Here is a 19747-nt window from a genome sequence, read left to right as displayed (position 1 = left end):
CCCTTTCCTCGTTGCAGTCTCGCAGCTCTGCATAGTCTGATTCTTTATCGCAGTATAGATGAACTTGCATGGCTTGCTGGGTCAGGGAGATGGATTCAGAGGTGTGTGGCGGGCAGTGAGGTTAAAAAACACCTGATGTGAACTCCCAGGACTATGCAATCAGAAGAGTGCTCTGAGCAGGGCCAGGTCACATGGGAATGAAATCATGACGGAAGACAAACTGGAGACAAACCATTTAGGACTCAAATTGGCCCTGGGACTTCTCAACCCATCTGTCCGACTAAGCCTGGAAGCCCCGGGGCTCCCATTAAGCACAGCAGAGAAAAGCACCGGTGGAGTAAAGCCCAATCTAGATACATGATGTGGTCCTGCTGAGTTTGCTCTTCGTCTTTAGAATAGCAGCTTATGTGTGTCAAGGATGACAAGCTCGTTGTATAAACTGCAATACTCTAAGGAGGACTGCCAAAACCTTATAGTACTACTTTTTTTTCTTTGGAGAATGGTTATTGATCATTCAACTTTCAAAACAAAATCAAGCAATTAATTCTGCCTGGCCTTCATACGCAAGAAATTTAAACACGCTATGAAAAAAGGTTATGATGCAAGTAAAAGGGGGGAAAAATTGCATATATGCTTACTTGTTCACAAGATCTTGACATGTGCCAGCATTCTTGCAAGGGCTAGAGGCACACTCATTGATATCTTCCTCACAGAGAAGGCCAGAAAATCCCACCTTACAAACACAGCTGGAAAAGAAAAATCATTACTATTGATATTTTGTCTCTGATGGAAAATAGAAGATGTTTCTTACAAGCACGTGCACAGAGTGAGAAAATCTATAGGAATTTATTGATATTGATCACATTTAGTTTGATTGCTCACACTCTACAGCGACAAAGACTGGTTTAACTAAATTAAAGAACATGCACAGTAGCATATGATAAAAACAGTAACGACAAACATGTTTTGTTTCATCTAACTACAACCATAATAATACTATCTGTTAAATAAATTTCAAGCTAAGAAGAAGCATATTGTTCTGAAACCCATAAAAAAAAAAAAAAGATTTCATCACTAAAACTCCTGACATTTTCTCACCCACTAAGAAATGAAAAGCTGGTTTGCGGATAACACTTTTTACCTGTAACTGTTGACCCGGTCCACACAGTCACCCTGGTTTTGGCATGGGTTTGAACTGCACTCATTGGTGTCAATTTCACACCAACTTCCTTCAAATCCTGAAAGATAGATGAGATGGTCATGGATCAGCAAACCCCACTACATCCTGAAAACGTCAGGACCGATGATAACAAAGGCCCCTGTGAATGCCATTTTAATGGAACTAGTAAGCCCTGTAGCATATCTCATCTTCCAGCTCTCAGCACTCACTGTTTCCCCTTTGAGAGTGTGTAAGTCTAATAATACTTTAGTGCCACAGACAGATTGGTCTGAGGGTTAGTGGTTTGGGGTTTGGGAGGTGTGTGCCTGTGTGTGCCACCGTGCATATGTCTCTGTGTCTGTCCGTGTGGGAGAAAGCGAGCGAGTGGGGGGACATCTTGTTAAGTTAGGGTAAGAGGGAGAGGCTAAGCCCAAGAGCTCTTTTGCCCTTGTTCATTAGGGGGTTGAGGGCCAGCATGGCTAAGCAGATCAGCATGGATGTTTTGTTGTACATTTGAAGGCAGCCTAGGAGCCTGTAGTGTTCTGCCTGCCAGAGGTATTCCTCTAGTGCTTGGCCTGGGTCTGGTCCATTAGATTGTTTTCTGCTGAACGAATTAACATTCGCTCCATGCATGACTGGGTTTCATTAAGTAAAAAAATTGACAAATTAAAAAAGATCACAAATTAACCAAATGCTCAAAAGTATGGAAACAATTAATGGACATGATCTGACTTTCATTAGCAGTGAAATTTAATCACCTATAAACATCAGAAGTACATCTAATGCTTAGACGTACAGTATAAGCATCCATCCATCCATCCATGGCTTATCTGAGTCAAGCCTGTGGAAGCAGTAGAGCTACCCAAGCCCCCATATCCCCTGCCAACACTTCCAGCTGTTCAGGAGGAATACCAAGCCACTCTCTACAGTGTATCCGGGGACTGCATGGGAATCTTCCCAGTTGGGCATCCTTGAAAGAGCTCCTCATCATATCTCTAATACTAAACTCAGACACCCTTCATAGGAAGCCTAGTTTTATACTTTTGGCCATTATTTCAACTTAGTTTTCCCTTCACCATAACAGACCAGTGCAGCATCCAAATTACTACAGATGCTGCACAAATATGCCATTGTAGCTGCACAGAGTAATTATACAATTTCCTGTGCAATGCTGCTATCAAGCTACTTTAAAATTCTGGGCTCAGACTCCCAACAACGACTACTGTGTTTCCCCTGCAGAGCACCATCTGCCGAGCATAATTAAATGTAATGCAAGCATAGCAAAGGGTTAATATAACTAACCCATAATGAGTGTGTGAGTGCCCTTATTGTTTTCTTGTCTCATTATGTTACTCCCACTGCTTCAAGATAGAATTACATATTTTTGAACTGTAATGGGTTTTGCACATAGTAAATTTTATGCCCAGAGAAGTACATCTGTTCACAACGATGAGGTTCCTGAGAATTGTTTAAGACAGGAGAGCATGTGTTTTAATCTGGCATGTTTAAAAAATGTGAGACTCGAGCCATACAGGAAGAAATCATTCAAAGTATTGAATATGACATTTTGGCTATTTTTGGAATTCACGGAAACAGTCTAGCAGGGTCATACAGGGTCTTCAGTCCTCTGTGTAATATCAGGAGGTAACTGTATACTGCCTTTTTCTCTTTCGTCTTCACTTCAAGATATACAGATGCAGGAGTTGTGATTATTTGTAGTCTCCAATGTGTTTAAAATTAGAAAAAAAAAATACACTATGAATAATGAATTTTCTAAAGAAAAACGGAATGCAGGGTAAGTGACACAACTCTGTGCATCTTGGGATGTATGAATGAAGAGGAATCCATGAAGAGGAAACCAGAGACAGCACAGAGCATCTGGTGAATTATGGGACAGCACAAGTTTCCCATGCTGGTCTGTCAGTCAAAGCGATGGTGAAGCACCTTGGGGACTATTTCGAATGTCACTGCAATGTAATGCATCTTCTGCTACTAAGCAGTGACTTGAGGCTTCTCTTTGACAGAGTACAGAGCGGGATACCCAAGGCGCGTGGCTCACGTAGTCATTCCATCATCTGGCAAGAGCTACAGTATGTGATCACGGCTGCTGCCAGTAAATGTCTCGGAGGAGAAGAAATTGCGGGTGATCCCGAGTGGATAGCCAACTAACTTTGATTGACATTTCAATTGAAATATGAGGAATGTCTCCATTTTGAGAGAGCGAGCTTAGTTTGGACTGCTACATTGGTGACTGTTGTCTTCTGTCAGTCTGATGTAACGTTTCTTAGAAGGGGCTCATTTAAAAATTTTATAACCCAGCGTTTCTGCAGTACAGATTACGATCTCTGTCTGCAGCGGCGTCTGTGTGCCGTCATGCATCAAAATGTTAGATGTCACTGGTGGCTTAATCCAAGAGCAGGATTGTCATGTTGAAACTAGGATTGCGAGTTTTGTGCCTGGCCTCACGAGTTTTAGTTAACCTACTGCACTTTTTAATTTGCCAGTCAGTGGCTGGATTTTAGATTTATGACACAAGATCAGAGCGAGATTTACAGTATCCAAACTCATAAAGGCCCTAAAAATGCAATGTGCTAGAGCTTAACCAAAATTGTGAAAATAAGTGTGAAATAATCGCAACTATAGAGAACATTACAAAAAACAGACTAACTAACTAAGACAAACTAAGCTATTTTCAGCTGTCATTAAAATAAATAATTAAAAGATTATATATAAAATATCGCTTTACTGTGTTTTATGATCAATATCACAATTCTTGCTTTTTGCTTCTCAGCAGGAAGTGAGAAGCATTTTGCATTGTGTTGTACTACAGAATGGCTGTATCATGATAATACAATGGGTGATAAATTGCACTACTCTTGTATTGTAAAGCAATTGTATTGTAAACCAAACCATCCCCGCACCACTGATGGAACACTGTTGGACATCTTGGATTCTTTTCAAGTCTCTGTCACATTATTTTAGTTATATTTATTTAAAATGCAGCAACACGAATAGAAATAAAAACAGAAAAGAGTACGCTTGAAGGTCCTTTACATGCAAGGACCAAAAACTGGGTTACTTGAAGAAGTGGGTTAAGAATAGAAATCCTTTGCATGCAGCCAATTTACCCCACTGCTACACACCTGGACCACCTCTTCGACACAGCTAATGCAGGAACAAAATGATTAAACACTGAGTTTATTTAAAATTTGTTTACTGTACAGCTGCTGCAGACCTGCTGCTATTTCATACTTTTAGTATAAATGAAACTACTTCTTCACAACTGATGTCTGGCCCTGTGTACACTCTTGATGTTATGGTTTGTTTGTTTCTCTAGCTTTAGTCATATTATTTATTTTAATGATTAATCTACAAATTAAAGCCGTTAACTTTGGTTTATATGTTTATATGTAGTAAGTTTTGGCTGTCATAAAACGACAAACTGCTTGTTTTATGGTCTGTCAAAGATTTGGCCCTCTCCAACTCTGACCATTGCCCCCTGTCCATTTGGAAAATCCTTCATGCTGTGAAACCAAATGTTACAGAATGAAGAAGTTTACAAAAAGACGGAAAAAAAACAGCCTGAGTGCAGGTATTTCCTCTCTGAGGTCTGCACCAAATACAGGTACTTTAAATGGTCTGAAATAATGGGGAAATATGAGATTTTGGACTTTTATTATATCATGCACACTCTCCATAACCATGACACCGTACCTCTTGAATTACAAATAAAAGAACAATCAGGTTATGCTTTGAACTTTAAAGCTTTGTTAGGCAATTTTGCTTAGAAAAATTCATTAAATCAAATGGCACTCTGTGGTGTGAGAGGGCTGAAAGCACAACAAATGCCACTGAGAATCAACACTCTTCACCATGATGACTACAGCTTTCTGCTTGGCATTTATGTTTGCTGATTCATATGTTTGGGCCTGAAGCCTATCACCTTGTCTTTCATACAACACAGAAGGTTTAAGATGCAAAATGTGAGCAAACACCATGCTGGCCTACAAATCAGACAGTTGTGTTTTGCATTTGCTTTTTGACTTAATCCTTAGTTTTAAATCTTTAAATCTGGACAGTTTATTAGTTATATTTGCTTATACCGGTCTGGACCCCCTTTTGCCTTCAGAGCAGCCTTAATTATTTTTTGATGGAGGCACTTGTAGAACTTTGGAAAGCTCATCCGAGCCTTTCCGATGTGGCATCACAAAATTATCACGACCACAACAACAGTGAAAATAGTTGGATTTACACTGCTGCTCAATCACAGCTGCCTGATCATGTTTTTCATTAGCAATTTAGCAAAGTTGATGGTGGTGGTGTGTCTGTGTGAGTGAAAGACAGAGAGAGCGAGCGACAGATTTTCTGTTATAACCTTCATGTTATGTTGGCACAGTGTGAGCACTCAGGTCGCATCAGAGCATCGGGCCGTATAGTGTGAGACCCTGCATCGTGACCTGCAAACTTCTAATCCCTGCGAGTCAATCGTGCAGTTTGAGCAAGAGCTGAATAACGTGACTGAAAAAAATCGCAGTGTCTGCCCAGCTTTAGGTGTACTGTCATCCGAGACGTGCACCGCAGTGTCGGCGTTTGTTTCCCTGTTGGCCATGCTTGTTGTTGTGGTCATCTGTTGTCTTCCGGTATTTTCTCCGCAAGCGACCTTTCCTCGACCAATGAGATAATCTGAATTGTCATACTCGAATTGTCATAAGTGTGCTGTCAGCTCATTGGTCACAAAGCAGGAGAGGGGCTGGGAATTATGTTTTCAAACAAAGCGTTAATTCCATTAACATTTATAGACTACTTTTGATTCTCACTGTATTACGGGACAAAGTGCGTCCCTTATTAGCTCAATACGGGACGTGTACTTTTGTTTCTAAATACGGGACGATTCCGTTTTTTAAGGGACGGTTGGCAACCCTAGACAGAATCCATGGATGGCAGGCTTTTGAGTGTCCTTGCAAAGAAAGGTGGCTATATTGGTCGCTGATTTGTTTTTGAATGTCAGAAATGTATATTTGTGAATGTGGAGATGTTATATTGGTGTCACTGGTAAAAATAAATAATTGAAATGGGTATATATTTGTTTTTTGTTAAGTTGCCTAATAATTATGCACAGTAATAGTCACCTGCACACACAGATATCCCCCTAAAATAGCTAAAACTAAAAACAAACTAAAAACTACTTCCAAAAACATTCAGCTTTGATATTAATGAGTTTTTTGGGTTCATTGAGAACATGGTTGTTGTTCAATAATAAAATTATTCCTCAAAAATACAACTTGCCTAATAATTCTGCACTCCCTGTACATTAGTAAACATCATTGTTGCAGATGAGCAATTCTGTTACCTCCCTCTCTCTTTTTAATGATAACTATGTAAATAGCCACAAAGCTAAATAGCTTAATAAATAGCTAGCTACATTTATAGCTAGCTTGCGCGATATAGTGCTAGCTAGCTAGTTAGATATCTGTCTGCCCAAGTTCTACGGGTAATTCATCTTTTTTGTTTGCTTGTTTAGTTTTTTTAAGGTGGAAATGTTGGGTATTAGCTTAGTCCTTAAGCTTAAAAATTGTATTTCCACACATATTATCAATCAAAAGTTACAGTTATTGATTATGCCTAAACATGCTGTATAATTTTCACAGAGAAATGAGGATTGCATGCCAATATAAAACAATTCTGACTATTCCGACTTGGTATGAATGCAGATGCACTCATCTAGGTCACCTTAGGCTGTAACACTGTGCTTACAGCAGTCAGTGTCATGAGCTAAAGAGAAACTTTGGTACAGCAGTGTATTGCAGTTCCCATGACAGAAATACAAAAAAAGAAAATGTTCTCATTTTTACATCTTTTCACTCTATGAGAAGACATTTTTTAACATTAGGAAACATATTCCCATAGAAGACACCAGGTCTACTGTTAAATTTCTTTTGCCTTAGTCACAAGATGTGTTGGTTTGTAACACAATAAGAAACGTATTTATTTTTGAAAAATCAGGGTCAACTATTGTCTGTAGAGCAAACTATAAAATTGAAAATCACTGATACCAACAACAGCTACCCATATATACTACACCACAAGTAACCTGCGACATGTCTATATCATATCACTGCCAATCATTTCAGGCTGCATGGTTGTTCCAGACAAGGCAGACTTTATGTAGCTCATGCCTTTCTCTGCTTAGAGCAAGCAAATCAACGGTTCATGCTTCAGCGACCTTGTACTGCATGTATTTTATGGTGTATATATTGTATTATATGTCCCATGCCCTATTTTTGTTAAGAGATTACACGTGTCTTCTTATTTTTGTGATTTTCTTCCATGTTGTTTAGCAAAACACACAAACAATGGTGCTCTTCTTTCTGCTGTCAGGCTGTTGCCATCTTGTTTTAAATGCACGTATAATTGAATACCTATGCATACCTGTAGTACAAAAACAAAGTGTGTCTAATATCCTCATCAGTGCTAAGCAACTGTCATTATGATGTATACACTTTGCTCAATGATATCTCGCAGCTTCTAAAAGTAAACCTATGGAGTATTTTTTTTAAAAAAAACAGAACATTCAATCAGATCTGTAGTAGCTTCCACATATTTATTCAGAGACTATTTGGGCATTTTACATGCTGTTAGGCATTCAGGGGTTAAACACCAATCTGGTTAAATCAAATAATGATGAAGAATTTTCATGAAGGGAAATCCTCTCACACTACTATGTGATCACTGATGCTTTTTTCCTGCCTTTTCCCCCCGCAGCTGTTGTTTGATCTGGAAACAGCTTTCAAAACTACAGTGGAAGAAGAGAACCACCTTTGCCCTCAGCAATGGAATATCACTAGTGTGGTGAGACCTTTGCCAACTGAAGGGGCACGCTCTCATACTGAGGTCGAACACCGGCTACATTTTAATATTTTCCCACTTCTTTGTGTGCCTTCACTGTGAGAATATTAGACCAGACAATAGTTTCCCAAATGGAGCTGTGATTTACATGACATGAACTCTGATTAAAATACAATATGGCCACTGACTGCCTCTCTGTCGTGGTCCATTATTCTGTGAGAAAGATTTATTTGGAACACCTTTAATCTCAGTAATTGTGCTATGAGAAGCGAATGGCTACTGTGCAGGCTCATAGTCACATTACATTGGTTTTGTTAAAATAAGCTGGGCAGTGATGAATCGTAACATATATAAGCTTTTTTTGGTTTCTGTACAGTATGCAAGTGTCTTATATGCTTGCATATAAGACACTTGTATGCAAGCATACAAGTGTCTTATATGACACTTGTATTTATATGCTCTAAATGCATATAAATGCATTTAGAGCATTTATATGCTCTAAATGCTAAAGGGTATGTCAGCCAAGTCATTTACTTAGACGAGATTTCCAATCCTGGTTTGACACTTTATTCATTTTTATAAATGAACTAATACAAACTAGAGCAGATAATGTGGATTGCATGAGGTAATTATTATAAAAAAAGCTCATCATAAAGATGGTAATCATAATAATCTAGAACAGCACACTATAAAGGGCAAAATATACTAAGTTGACTGAACCTACAGTATCTGTATTTCTAATTCCTTATACTAAGATAATGAAAAGTCTCATTGATCTTGCTATACATCTGCCAGGGCATCTGGTTTATTAACTGACACATGTCCGCTATAAGTCATATAGTCTGCCCCCTCTATAAAAAAGAATAATCACCTAAAATGAATCTACTGAGGCCAGACTTTTTCCAACACATTTTGGCAACACATATTTTCCACACATCTTTTTCAGTATCATATTAGCTATGTGTCAGTTCTCTTGTTGGCATAGCTCCACAGTAGCTCATTAACCAACTGTTTGGTAGGACACAATCTCAATCTTGTGGAAGGTGAAGGCTAGTGTAGCATGCCATGCAAATAAAGGGGTTTGTTCTCCATCTGGCCAGGAACACCTCTGGGTATATTCTGAACCATGGAGACCAAATGGTTTTTCCATGTGAAGAGACCACACAATGCTTTTGAATTAATTCCCTGTACTGCAAAAATTAAAAAAGAAAAAGAAAAAGTCTCCACTTCATATAATGGACTAGAGGCAAAGTGATTGTCCTCATATCACACAGCTCACGTTTAACACTTAAAAATGCCAACTTGTCACCCAAAAACCAATAAAAAGCTCATAATGAATATAGGCACTTTAACTAACAAGTCTAAAGCGTTAAGTGCTGCAGTGGCATAGTGTGATATCCATTGAAAATGCCATCCTAAAGAACCTACGAATGAAACTAGAATTACAATCTATTAATCTAATCCATAGAATATTATCATTTTAAATAATTGACAATTATAAATATTTCACATCCAGAATAATAATCAGTAATTCTGATGTAATTATCAAAAGGTTAGAATGTTTTGACATGTTTTGTCTTGAAGTCTCGAAGGAATCCTATAATCAGTTTTACAAAATCCATGAGAACTACATAAAGTAACTATGTGAGAATTATTTACAATCTCAGTGATTAAAAAAAATAAAGAAAAAAAGGTAACTCAAAATTAAACTCCACTGACACAAATCTCAAAGAAAAATGACTAAAGCTGAAGTTTTATTAATTAAGCTGTAGTTTCTATTAATTAAATTCAAAGGGGAAAAAAAGCATAAATATAGCCTTTCCGCTCTTCAGATAGTTTAAGTGGATGGAGCCCTGACTAAACGGCAGAGGCAGAGAATGTGCAGGAAAGGTCCAAGATAAGATTAAAGTTTACACATGTGAACTTGTCTTTGCTCAAGGAATTCAGCAAACCGAGCAAGGACAGCACAGACTATAGATTGTGTGCGAGACTCTGATGCGACTCTACCTTGTACCGCAGTCTTGGCTGAGTGATGCCATGTGTTGTTTGTTTCATTTGTTGCAGTTGTCGGCCAGTAACCCTCACCTCAACCTTCTACCCTAACTCTCCCATTTTCAGGTTGCTCTTCTATCAGGTTTGGCACTCCCTGCTGAGGCTCCTCATTAAGAGGAAAGTGGAACATCTGTGCTGGTCAGGCAAGATGACTTAGGCCTCCTGGCCAGAGCCTCAGCGGAGTGTCTCTGCTAGTAAGAACAAAAACTTCCTACAGGAGCCCTCTACAATCAAAAGAGGATAACTGCTTCACCTGTGTTTTTTTAAGACGAGACTTTCAGCTTGCTCTGGTTTTATTTTGGCCCCCAGCTTCTCACAGTACACCTTTGTAGACAGAACTCATTTCCATTGTGGCTGTGTTTTACAAATCCCTTTAATGCCGCTCCCAGTAGAAACCGCCTAATTGCTGCCTTTTAGATCCTGCTAAGCTGATGAACATTAAACTTGCCATATCAACCTTTTTGTTAGATGCGTAGAGTCTAGTGAAGTTTCTTGAGAAAGCTAAGACCACACAGCCAACTTTGTAATCTCTTCAGTAAAGCAAGTTTGGTATAATGACCACTAAAGTTAAAGCACTTAGCTTTTATAAAAGACCCCTGTCAGCAGCCATCAGATACTGTCACAGGGCTGGCTATGAAAGGTTTGACAGCCGCCATCTATTATCGCAGCATTAGCAGTGCCTCAAAGGCATCATCACAATGAATACCAGTGCTTCTTCAGTTGCACTCATGCAATTCTGGTGAAATGGAAAGAATAGAACACCTGTTATTCCAACCATGGATTATGCATTACAACCTAACAGCTGAAATTAGCGACTTTTGTTGTGTTAGACGCAGCAGTTTATTACAGAACAAAACCAGATATGAGCAAAGAAGGTTAAAGTAAACAAGATTAGCAGAATGGATGTAGCAGCAAAGTGCTTTTTTTTTTTGCATGTTTGTATTCTTTTCACCATGCAGGAGATGGTATTTAAGATATTATTAAGTTTCCCCACATTGCATTTCAATTTTTTAACACAAGACTACATAAACTGTTTATCTGATTGTTGTTTTTAGCAAAGATTCTTATATTCACCTGCATGTGTTTGCTAATACAAAGTTAGAATTAATTAAAAATATGTATTTAATCTTAGTTAACTGTATCTCAGTAACTAACCTTATTAACAACACAAGCCTTCATGTTTATCCTGAGGCTTGTTTTACCATGGTGCAACTTCCTTAACAGCTAACCATGCCTTTATATAAGAGCACATGCTCTCTTTACTTGAATGTGGATCATTGGTCTCGCTTGATCTTTGCAAAAACCACTGAATGAAGCTGCCATGTTTCTATTTACATATTTAAGACTCGGTATCTAAAAGCAAATAAGAGGCTCTAAATTTTAATTTTTAACTCAATTTTCTTCTTATAAACACTTACTGATGCTACACTGAACACAGTTACAGTATTTGCAAGCATTTAGTGTCATTTAAAAGCATAAAAATCATTCTCCTTAATTCAGTTACCTTGACAGTATTTGCTGTATTGTGTAAAAGCTTTTGTCTATGCACTGGGATGTGCTTAATGTACTAAATCTTAGATGCATATGCAGACAAATTTTATTTTCAATTAGTCTGAAGAATAGTGTTAGACCTACACAATTTCCTTGACAAATAACCTACAGTGAATACTAAATAACAAGTTTTTAAGACGGCTGCACTGGGATCAAGCCATGGGCTCCTTTATGTTTATTGAGTAGTAGCTATGGAGGATGGATTTATGGTGAATAATAATGGAGAGTAGGTGAGTCACGGTTGTGTGAAGTGAAAACGACCAAACCCACGCAAAGCTCTTGGTGTAATGTATGCAGCGCCTAATTTCCTATTCCTCTCAAAGGAAGCTTTCTGAAACTAACCCAGCCGCTCTATTTATATCTGGCAACATCTTTTCATCTCTTTGCTGATGGAGCCATTAGGTACAACATAACCCTATACCGTCTTAACCTCCACAGTGAAAGCCTATGTTAAAATGATATTTCATTTACAATTTACAAGCTAACAAGATTTTACTGATAAACATCGTAATAGATCATTTTAACGAAGAAAGCGATCATTGCCAGTGCTCTATTCCAATATGTTGCTTGTGAAACAAAAACCTGACTGATCTCATGAACTGAAAATAAAACAGATTTTCCTGCGTTTCATTTACATCTGAGTGGATGTGCATGCCCGAGTTATTTATGCCTGCGAGGGCATGTGAATGAGCGAGAAGGAGCCAGTACTAAATGAGGTCAATGCTTTATTTTCTTTTAATATAATTTACAGTCTGACTCCTCAGACAACCACAGTTCTTTCATCCTGTGTCTGTTAGCTGCAAATTTGAACGGGCGTTAGTTTGCAATTTGCTTGTAAATGGGAATATTGAGAATATGTACACGTTGAAGAAAAAACATCTAATTGTGCATTATCAGTAACGAGTAATTTCTAAGACATTTGGATGCATGCGTGAATTCAAGACGTTCAGAATTAGCATCTGTCTTTAGCCAAGCATCTACTGTTCCTGCTGCTACAATTAGTAGGGATGCACCAATTTATCGCCCAATCATAGGCAATGGTAGAAAGTCCAGAAACATAATGACGATGACAGTGAATAATGATTAAATAACTTTACAGATATACTCTTAAATTGCACAAAAGATGTAATTTATCCCTGACAATTTCCCAATTTGTGATTGTGTATTGATTAGAGTTCAAAACAAACAAACAAAAAAGAATAAAAGATTGTGATGTAGAATATGTATTATGCATATAAAACAGACCAAAGTGGTTCACTGATTTCATTAAAATGTCCAAATTTTTTTTAGGTGCTCATGAACTTGCATTAGACTAACTGGGTCTTGCTAAAAGATTATGTGTCTTGTATACAGTAATGTTTTTATAAATAATAATCATATTAAAGAGTGGTAGTACCTGCTGATTCCCCATGTGTCTGTAGGGTCTTTACCTTAGAATATAGTATGCATTATGATGACTCAGCTGGCACTGATACACAGATTTACTGCTAAATAAGTATTCAGTTTAATTTAGTATTAATGCAATGAGGAGAAAAGCAAGCAAAAGACACCAATGTCTGGGTTTGTTGACCATTTCTTATGCAAAAATTAAAGTGGAGCATGAAAAACTCTAGAAATGCAAATTGTACCTCTGACTAACTTTCATTATGTCTAACACTCCTTTTAACCCATATAATAGCGAAAACCCGCCATATTTCACTTATATTCTTCTCCATATTACAGCAAAAAGTATGTCTCTTATTTTAAATCACCTGTGGATGTTTTCTTTATGGCACATTTTTTAGGTATCAGGAGCACATTTTACCATTTTATTCATGCACACAAAGACATTAAACCTTTCTTTTACAGCAACTTTGAGGAAAAGCACATTTCAGAGGGAGGATAAAACGACGATTTTCAAATGGATAGTGCTACTTTCTTTCTATTCCAATGAAATTATGCTGTTTGTAATTTTTAAATCCCTCAAGTTTTAAACAATTCTGTTGAACAAAATTCTACGATTATGCTGGGAAATAAGTCGAAAATAAAAACACCACGAGTACGAGGCTGCGGCGCCGAGTTCACTCACCAGCTGGGCATCTGCAGTAAGCTGTTCCATTGGAGCGTGTCAGGCAGGTGGAGTTGTGTAGGCAGGGATTGTGGAGGGGGTCACACGGGTCATAAGGCTGGTTGCACAAGGGGCCACTGAAGAAGGGGGGACAGGTGCAGGAGAACTCCCCAGGTATGTCTGACTCCTGACACCGAGCTCCATTTAGACAAGGGCCAGAATCGCACTCATTCACATCCTCTGTACAGTCCACACCGGTCCAGCCTCGTGAGCACAAACACCTTACATACACCAGAGAGATGTTACACAGTAGAGGTTATTTTACCATAAATCTAAATGAATCATAAATGAATAAACACTTTTTAAAATGTTCTAAAGGCTATGGCAGTCATACTCTTTGGGACAATTATGCTAAAAATGCATTCAGCAGATGTTCTGGGAGTTGCTGCAGACAAACTCCTGAATAGCTTGCTTTTTTTTTTTAATGATAATTTAAATTACCCACAAAACACACTCTTCTACACAAAACCTCAGTGTTACAGTGCACGCGTTCTCCACACTGATCTCCTGGATCTCTGTTAGAGAAAGTACGAATTTTAGTGTTTAACTGCACTACTGGCAGCTTTTAATTCTGGACAGCTGAATGCAGGACACAAGAGGTTAGAGTGCTGAGTGGGAATTTAATGGAAATGTATGCGTTCTAGACAGAAAGAGAGACAGATGGAGACAGAGAAACCGAGAGCCAACCACAGTGTATGTAAATCTCAAGTATCTGCTCTTAAGGCAGGTGAATACTCCACTTGGTGGCAGTGAGTACCCGGGCACTACAACCACTCCACCTTGCATTTCTTTCCATCCCCCAACTTTTCTACCTGAAGCATTTTTATGTCTCCCCAGTGAGAGCGGGCATTAGCCGAAGCAGATACACCAGCTTTTTCCTCCAATGAGTCACAGATCCCCTGAAACCTTTTCATGCTGTGAGCCATTGATTGACTCATTTGTTTTACCTGCCATCTGCAATTCATTATCTCCAGTGCCAGTGGAAGGACATATTGCTATCTCTGAACGGCTTCTTTTTTCCCCGCATTTCTTAAGTGACTGATGCACCTCGCGAGGACGCTGCCCTCGAGCCAGCTCGCACACCTACTTGTAGCTGTTGAGAAGGTCTGTGCAGGTGGCGTTGTTTTTGCAGGGTTGTGATAAACATTCATCAATTTCTTGTTGGCAGTACTCCCCCTCCCAGCCAGAACGACACACACACTCATAACTCTGCGATACAAGAAAAAGGGAAACAATATTAGATTAACACTGGAAAGTAGTCACATTTCACATCTGCACTATGTAGAGTTAGTATTTTAGGTGGTTAGAATCGAATATTTAGGAGAGCAGTAGGCACATCTCACATGCAGGGACTGTTAATTAAGTTGTTACGGAGCAGACAGGGCATTTTGCCACTCGTTTGTTTCGTTATTTATATTGGTTGCATTTTAAAAAACAAATGTTGCAATGCTTAATATACTTGATTTAATTCATCTCAATGTTCTTGAAAACATTGCGGAATAAAACCTCCTACTCACACACACACACACACAAAAAGCTTTCCTGTGGAAATCTGTTTAAAGTGAGGAAGAGTCATGCTTGTCTTACATTTCCACATTACCGTGCTGATGTATTCCTCCTACCACCCACCCTCTGGACAGTATGCAAGCCTGTTTTTTTCCATCACATTCAAGATACGATGATACAAAACCTTTATGAAGCGTACAGCATTACCACCGCATATTCTTTGAGGGATATTTTCACAGCCAAGCAAACATGTAAAACACGTTGGATTTCGTTTTGTCAGGTTGGTTTTTTTTATTCTGGAGCCAGTAAATGTGTTGTTAGTACTTTAAATTCAAAAAACGTTTTATACAAAGCTCAAACATTGCTAATCTTTTATTTTCTTGCCTTTCCTCCATTCAAAACAGTATGTGGACCACTCGTCCTTTATTTCATCACTGCAATCGGCGCTAAAATAATGAATTGCTGCAAGACAGATTAATGTTTTTCTTCCATTACTTTCCAAGAAGCCATCTTAATTTAAATTCCTCTTTGCATACGTTATGAACGTAGTCATATGGTCAAAGGTTGTTTGGGATTTATCATTGCCAACCCTCTGTCGAAAGGTCCCGGGTACTTGCGGTTGAATGCATGCTAATATTTATTTCATACACTGAAGGGGAGCCGTTAAACTTTGTCTGATATAATTTGTACACTGTAGGCCTTATGGTGGTGGGGGAAAATGCCGTCATCTCATGATAAATTAGATACCTCCAGGAGACTCCAATTCCTTACCCCTGGCAATAGAACATAATCTCATTTTTGCTGCTAAGTCACCTTCAGGGACTGCAATTCTCCAAAATAAGGTAAAGCTCTGTGGGACACAATGTTCAGAGAGAGAAATAGCTGCACTGTAAACAAGACTATGTGATGGGGTTTCCAAAAAACGGCCCTATTTGAATAATGAATCGAGAAAAATGTAACGGTAAAACACGGTGACTAAAAAAATACCTGTGGAAATTTCATTATATTCCTCTTATCAGATCCCATCGTCTTCTTACACGGTGTCCTTTTGTCTTTGGACTTGAAGTTTAGTTTATCCCAGAAAATGAAAATTACACTACAGTGTTTTAACCAGCTTTTGCACCACAATAGGCTTCCATTAGTTCCTTATAAACTACATCAAAAAGAGCCAGATAAAATTATTAGTAGAATATGTTGACTGACTTTAAAATTTTAATGATGGATGACTTTTATTTCTTTATACCGGCTGGATAAAACACAACCATTACTGATAAGCTACAAAAAAGGAAAGTCATGTTATAATCTTAAAACTTAGCTCTGCAAATCTTAATACTGATTTCATGAGAATTAAATTTGGTACAGAAACTTTATAAAAATTAATTTGTAATTACAAAGTGTTCTCCTCTATCTTAACATCACTACTCTAATGTAAGCCTTTTTTAAAACTCGACTACACACATCATAAGTTACCAGAGGGGGAAAAAAAGGCTAAATATATGGACTTTATCTATGACACATCTGTTTTACTACTGCAATCTGTTAGCAAAAAAGCAGCTGTTGGAAAAAGGCTCCTGGTACTCATTGCACAGTTAGTGAGCAGCATGCGGTTCCCAAGGCCTTTCCGCAGCTGCAACATATCAATGTTATTGGCTTAAAAAAACATTTGAATAAGTACAAGAATAGAGTTGTGCCTTCAAGACACAAGTTTTAAAAGTTCTGCTTTTTTTTTGTTAAACTTAACTTCTGACATAAGCATTTTTTATTTCCCGTCAAGCCTGCCCATGTGTTGCATAACCAGGACGTGGAGGTCTTTAATGGGGAATATAGCGTGCTATAGATGTGCTTAGACACTGTAAAGTTATTAAATGGCTATCAAAAATATAAATAAAGAAAAACCTATTGAATATTTCTATGTTTATTATGACTTACACTTTAAACATAAAGATGAAGCTTTTTTAAATAATTACTAATTATCAGGTATATGTGTTGTTTTGGACACACGATCTAAAACAACATTGGTTAAAAACAGAGACGCTATCATTACAAATTAGTGTTTTCCTTCTAGGGATACTTTGGTAATCCTTTGGTTATTATGGTACATTGGCTACAAGGCATAAGTGGGACACTGTAATTGGCATAATTTTTCTATTATGAGATATAAATAATAATGGCCATCTATGGGACATAAGATATTAACAGTTCCCTACCTTATTTTCCCCCCAGACACCCAAAACAATATGAATCACGCTGGACCTGTAAACCAGATAACTGGCGAGCTGCTCTGGAGCACAAAGTCATGCCGATGTAATTTATTCGTTTTTAATAATGTGCCAATGTTCGAGTTACTGCACACTTGTTAATATTTACTGCAAAAGAAATGTTTTAAAACACCGAATGCACAGCAGCCATCAAAGGTAATATACAGTAACTAATGTGATTCATGTCTATCAATATTTTATGGAGAGTTACCAACTGTGGCGATTTACAGGACTGGGCAATTCTGAAGCATAGGCTATAACATCACTCCATTATACTGCCTTGGAAAAATGTTTCAACTTACCAGATGGAGGTCCTTACATACTGAGTTGGTGCTGCACAAACTGTTCACGCAGTCATCAATGTCTTTCTCACATCTGAGCCCAGCATAACCGGGACTGCAAAGGCAGTAAAAGCCATCTACAACTAAAGGAAAAGCCGGAGCATAGTTACAGTACCTTGCATCATAAATGAATTCACTCAAATCTCTGTGGGTCCTACATCTCTACACAGGTAAGTGCTGATTATGAGCATAAATGACTACACAATGGCCACTGTGATTCTATTTTTAAAGGGTATGACCATTAAATAAATGACTTAGGCTGTATCAGTAAGACCTGTTGCTGGCAAAGTCCAAACTGCCTTAGTCTGACAGCTTTACACTCTAACCAGCTTTAAATGAACCTGTCTGCGATGGCCATTCAGTCCTCTTCTTGCCAGGTGCTTTCCTTGTCTTCCTTGTCTTTTCCTTGTTTCCATATTTCTGCTCACTGAAAGCCTGAAAGTCTTGTCATTTGTTGCAACACTCTCAACATACTTGCAACACGCTGAATGATGGGGAAAGAGCGCAACAGAGGGAGAGGACCAATTTCAGTGCTATTCTTAATTCAGAAGCTACAAATGCGGCAATTTCTTCCATCAGAAGTTAGAATTTCCCATGGCTAATAATCCATTCCTTCCTCTCTTTATTTATTAATGATTTTAACCAAGGATGCATCATTCTGTTTCTCCAACACAACACTGGTACAGGCAGCCAGTGACAGAGGTAATTGCAGTTCTTACAGGAGTGAATTTATTACTTCCCCAGTCAGGGTCCCTGGATTCTTCATTATCCCAAAGATTTACCACGTAATCTATGCTGTCACTCTGTATTGGTGCGTGTAGATGCTATTACTCTCATTAAATGCTGTAAGTCCTCGGTGGCAGCAGCATTACTCATCACTGCCACTGTGGCTATGCAGTGCTGTCCCTTGTGGCTGGCTGGCTGGCTGCGACTGAGCACTGGCCAATAGGTCCAAGAATCCACCTTCACTAACCTAAGGTGAACTGGCTGCGCTCAAAATTGGCCAAGACAGCTTGTGGAGGCTACTGTAGCACTGAGAGGACAGTGATCCACTGCCATCACTATTTTAGAAAAAGCATAAGCCAGTTCAAAACTGGACTGGAGAGCTGGCAGTTTTCAAGAACGCCAGGAAGGGTGGAAGAAACAAATATTTTGATGCTTTTTCAAAACTAAACTAAATTTATGACAAAATCATGCAAATTCACAGTATAACATAAACAAAGCAAGATTCATTGACTGATAATTATTTCGAATTTATTACTTTTCAGCACTTTTCTAATGATCAGATATTTTTTTAAAATACTTGGGCTAGAGATGAAATGCACGGGAGTAACCATTCAAAACCATTCATTCAAAGTCATTTAATATCCATTATTCAAATTGTAGCGCAACATCGATGACTGATCTTCTCTGACACATTATATTAAGAAACTAATCAAGTGCACTCCAGTAAAAAATGTCCAGCTCCTCTCTTCAGATGAATGATTCTAACCACAATATCTACAATGGTGAAGCAACTGAAAACTACCTATCACACTCCAAGTGAACAAAATCAAATTAGACACATAAATGGCATTTTAATGTCTAAATACACGCATGCAGCTTTGCTTCCGTCATGAGTGTATGTCATGAAAATGTTGGGAAGACGTAAGCTGTTTCGTACCATCATAGCAGAAGCCATGAAGACAGGGGCTGGAGCTGCACTCATCCACATTGATTTCACAGCGGGGACCAGTGAAGCCACGGCGACAGTGACAGCGGAAACCTAAAGGGAAATGGTCCTGATCCAACTCTTCCACACATACTGCTCCATTCTCGCAGGGATTACTGGCCTCACAGGGTAAGAACTCACAATTATGACCTGAGGAGAGGCAAAGAAATTAATACAGAATCCAGAAGACAAGAATCTTGGTTAAAAACACAGTGC

The 19747-nt window shown here is 38.5% G+C and overlaps 1 protein-coding gene across 1 annotated transcript in view; it reads right to left on the bottom strand.

Annotated features, from left to right (window-relative positions):
- eys (eyes shut homolog) overlaps positions 1–19747 on the bottom strand; it is a 182577-nt gene that overhangs the window by 113486 nt on the left and 49344 nt on the right. The window contains exons 20-25 of the mRNA XM_080868851.1: positions 19484–19681; positions 17782–17903; positions 14803–14924; positions 13677–13936; positions 1142–1238; positions 639–746 (exon numbers count right to left, since the gene is read on the bottom strand). Coding sequence (XP_080724977.1) covers positions 639–746; positions 1142–1238; positions 13677–13936; positions 14803–14924; positions 17782–17903; positions 19484–19681 — 907 coding nt within the window. The remainder of the gene's footprint in view (positions 1–638; positions 747–1141; positions 1239–13676; positions 13937–14802; positions 14925–17781; positions 17904–19483; positions 19682–19747) is intronic.

The sequence above is a fragment of the Rhamphochromis sp. 'chilingali' genome (assembly GCF_963969265.1).
Source record: "Rhamphochromis sp. 'chilingali' genome assembly, chromosome: 20".
Lineage (NCBI taxonomy): Eukaryota > Metazoa > Chordata > Actinopteri > Cichliformes > Cichlidae > Rhamphochromis > Rhamphochromis sp. 'chilingali'.
Note: the sequence above shows the minus strand (reverse complement) of the source record. Positions and strands in the feature narration are given on the sequence as shown.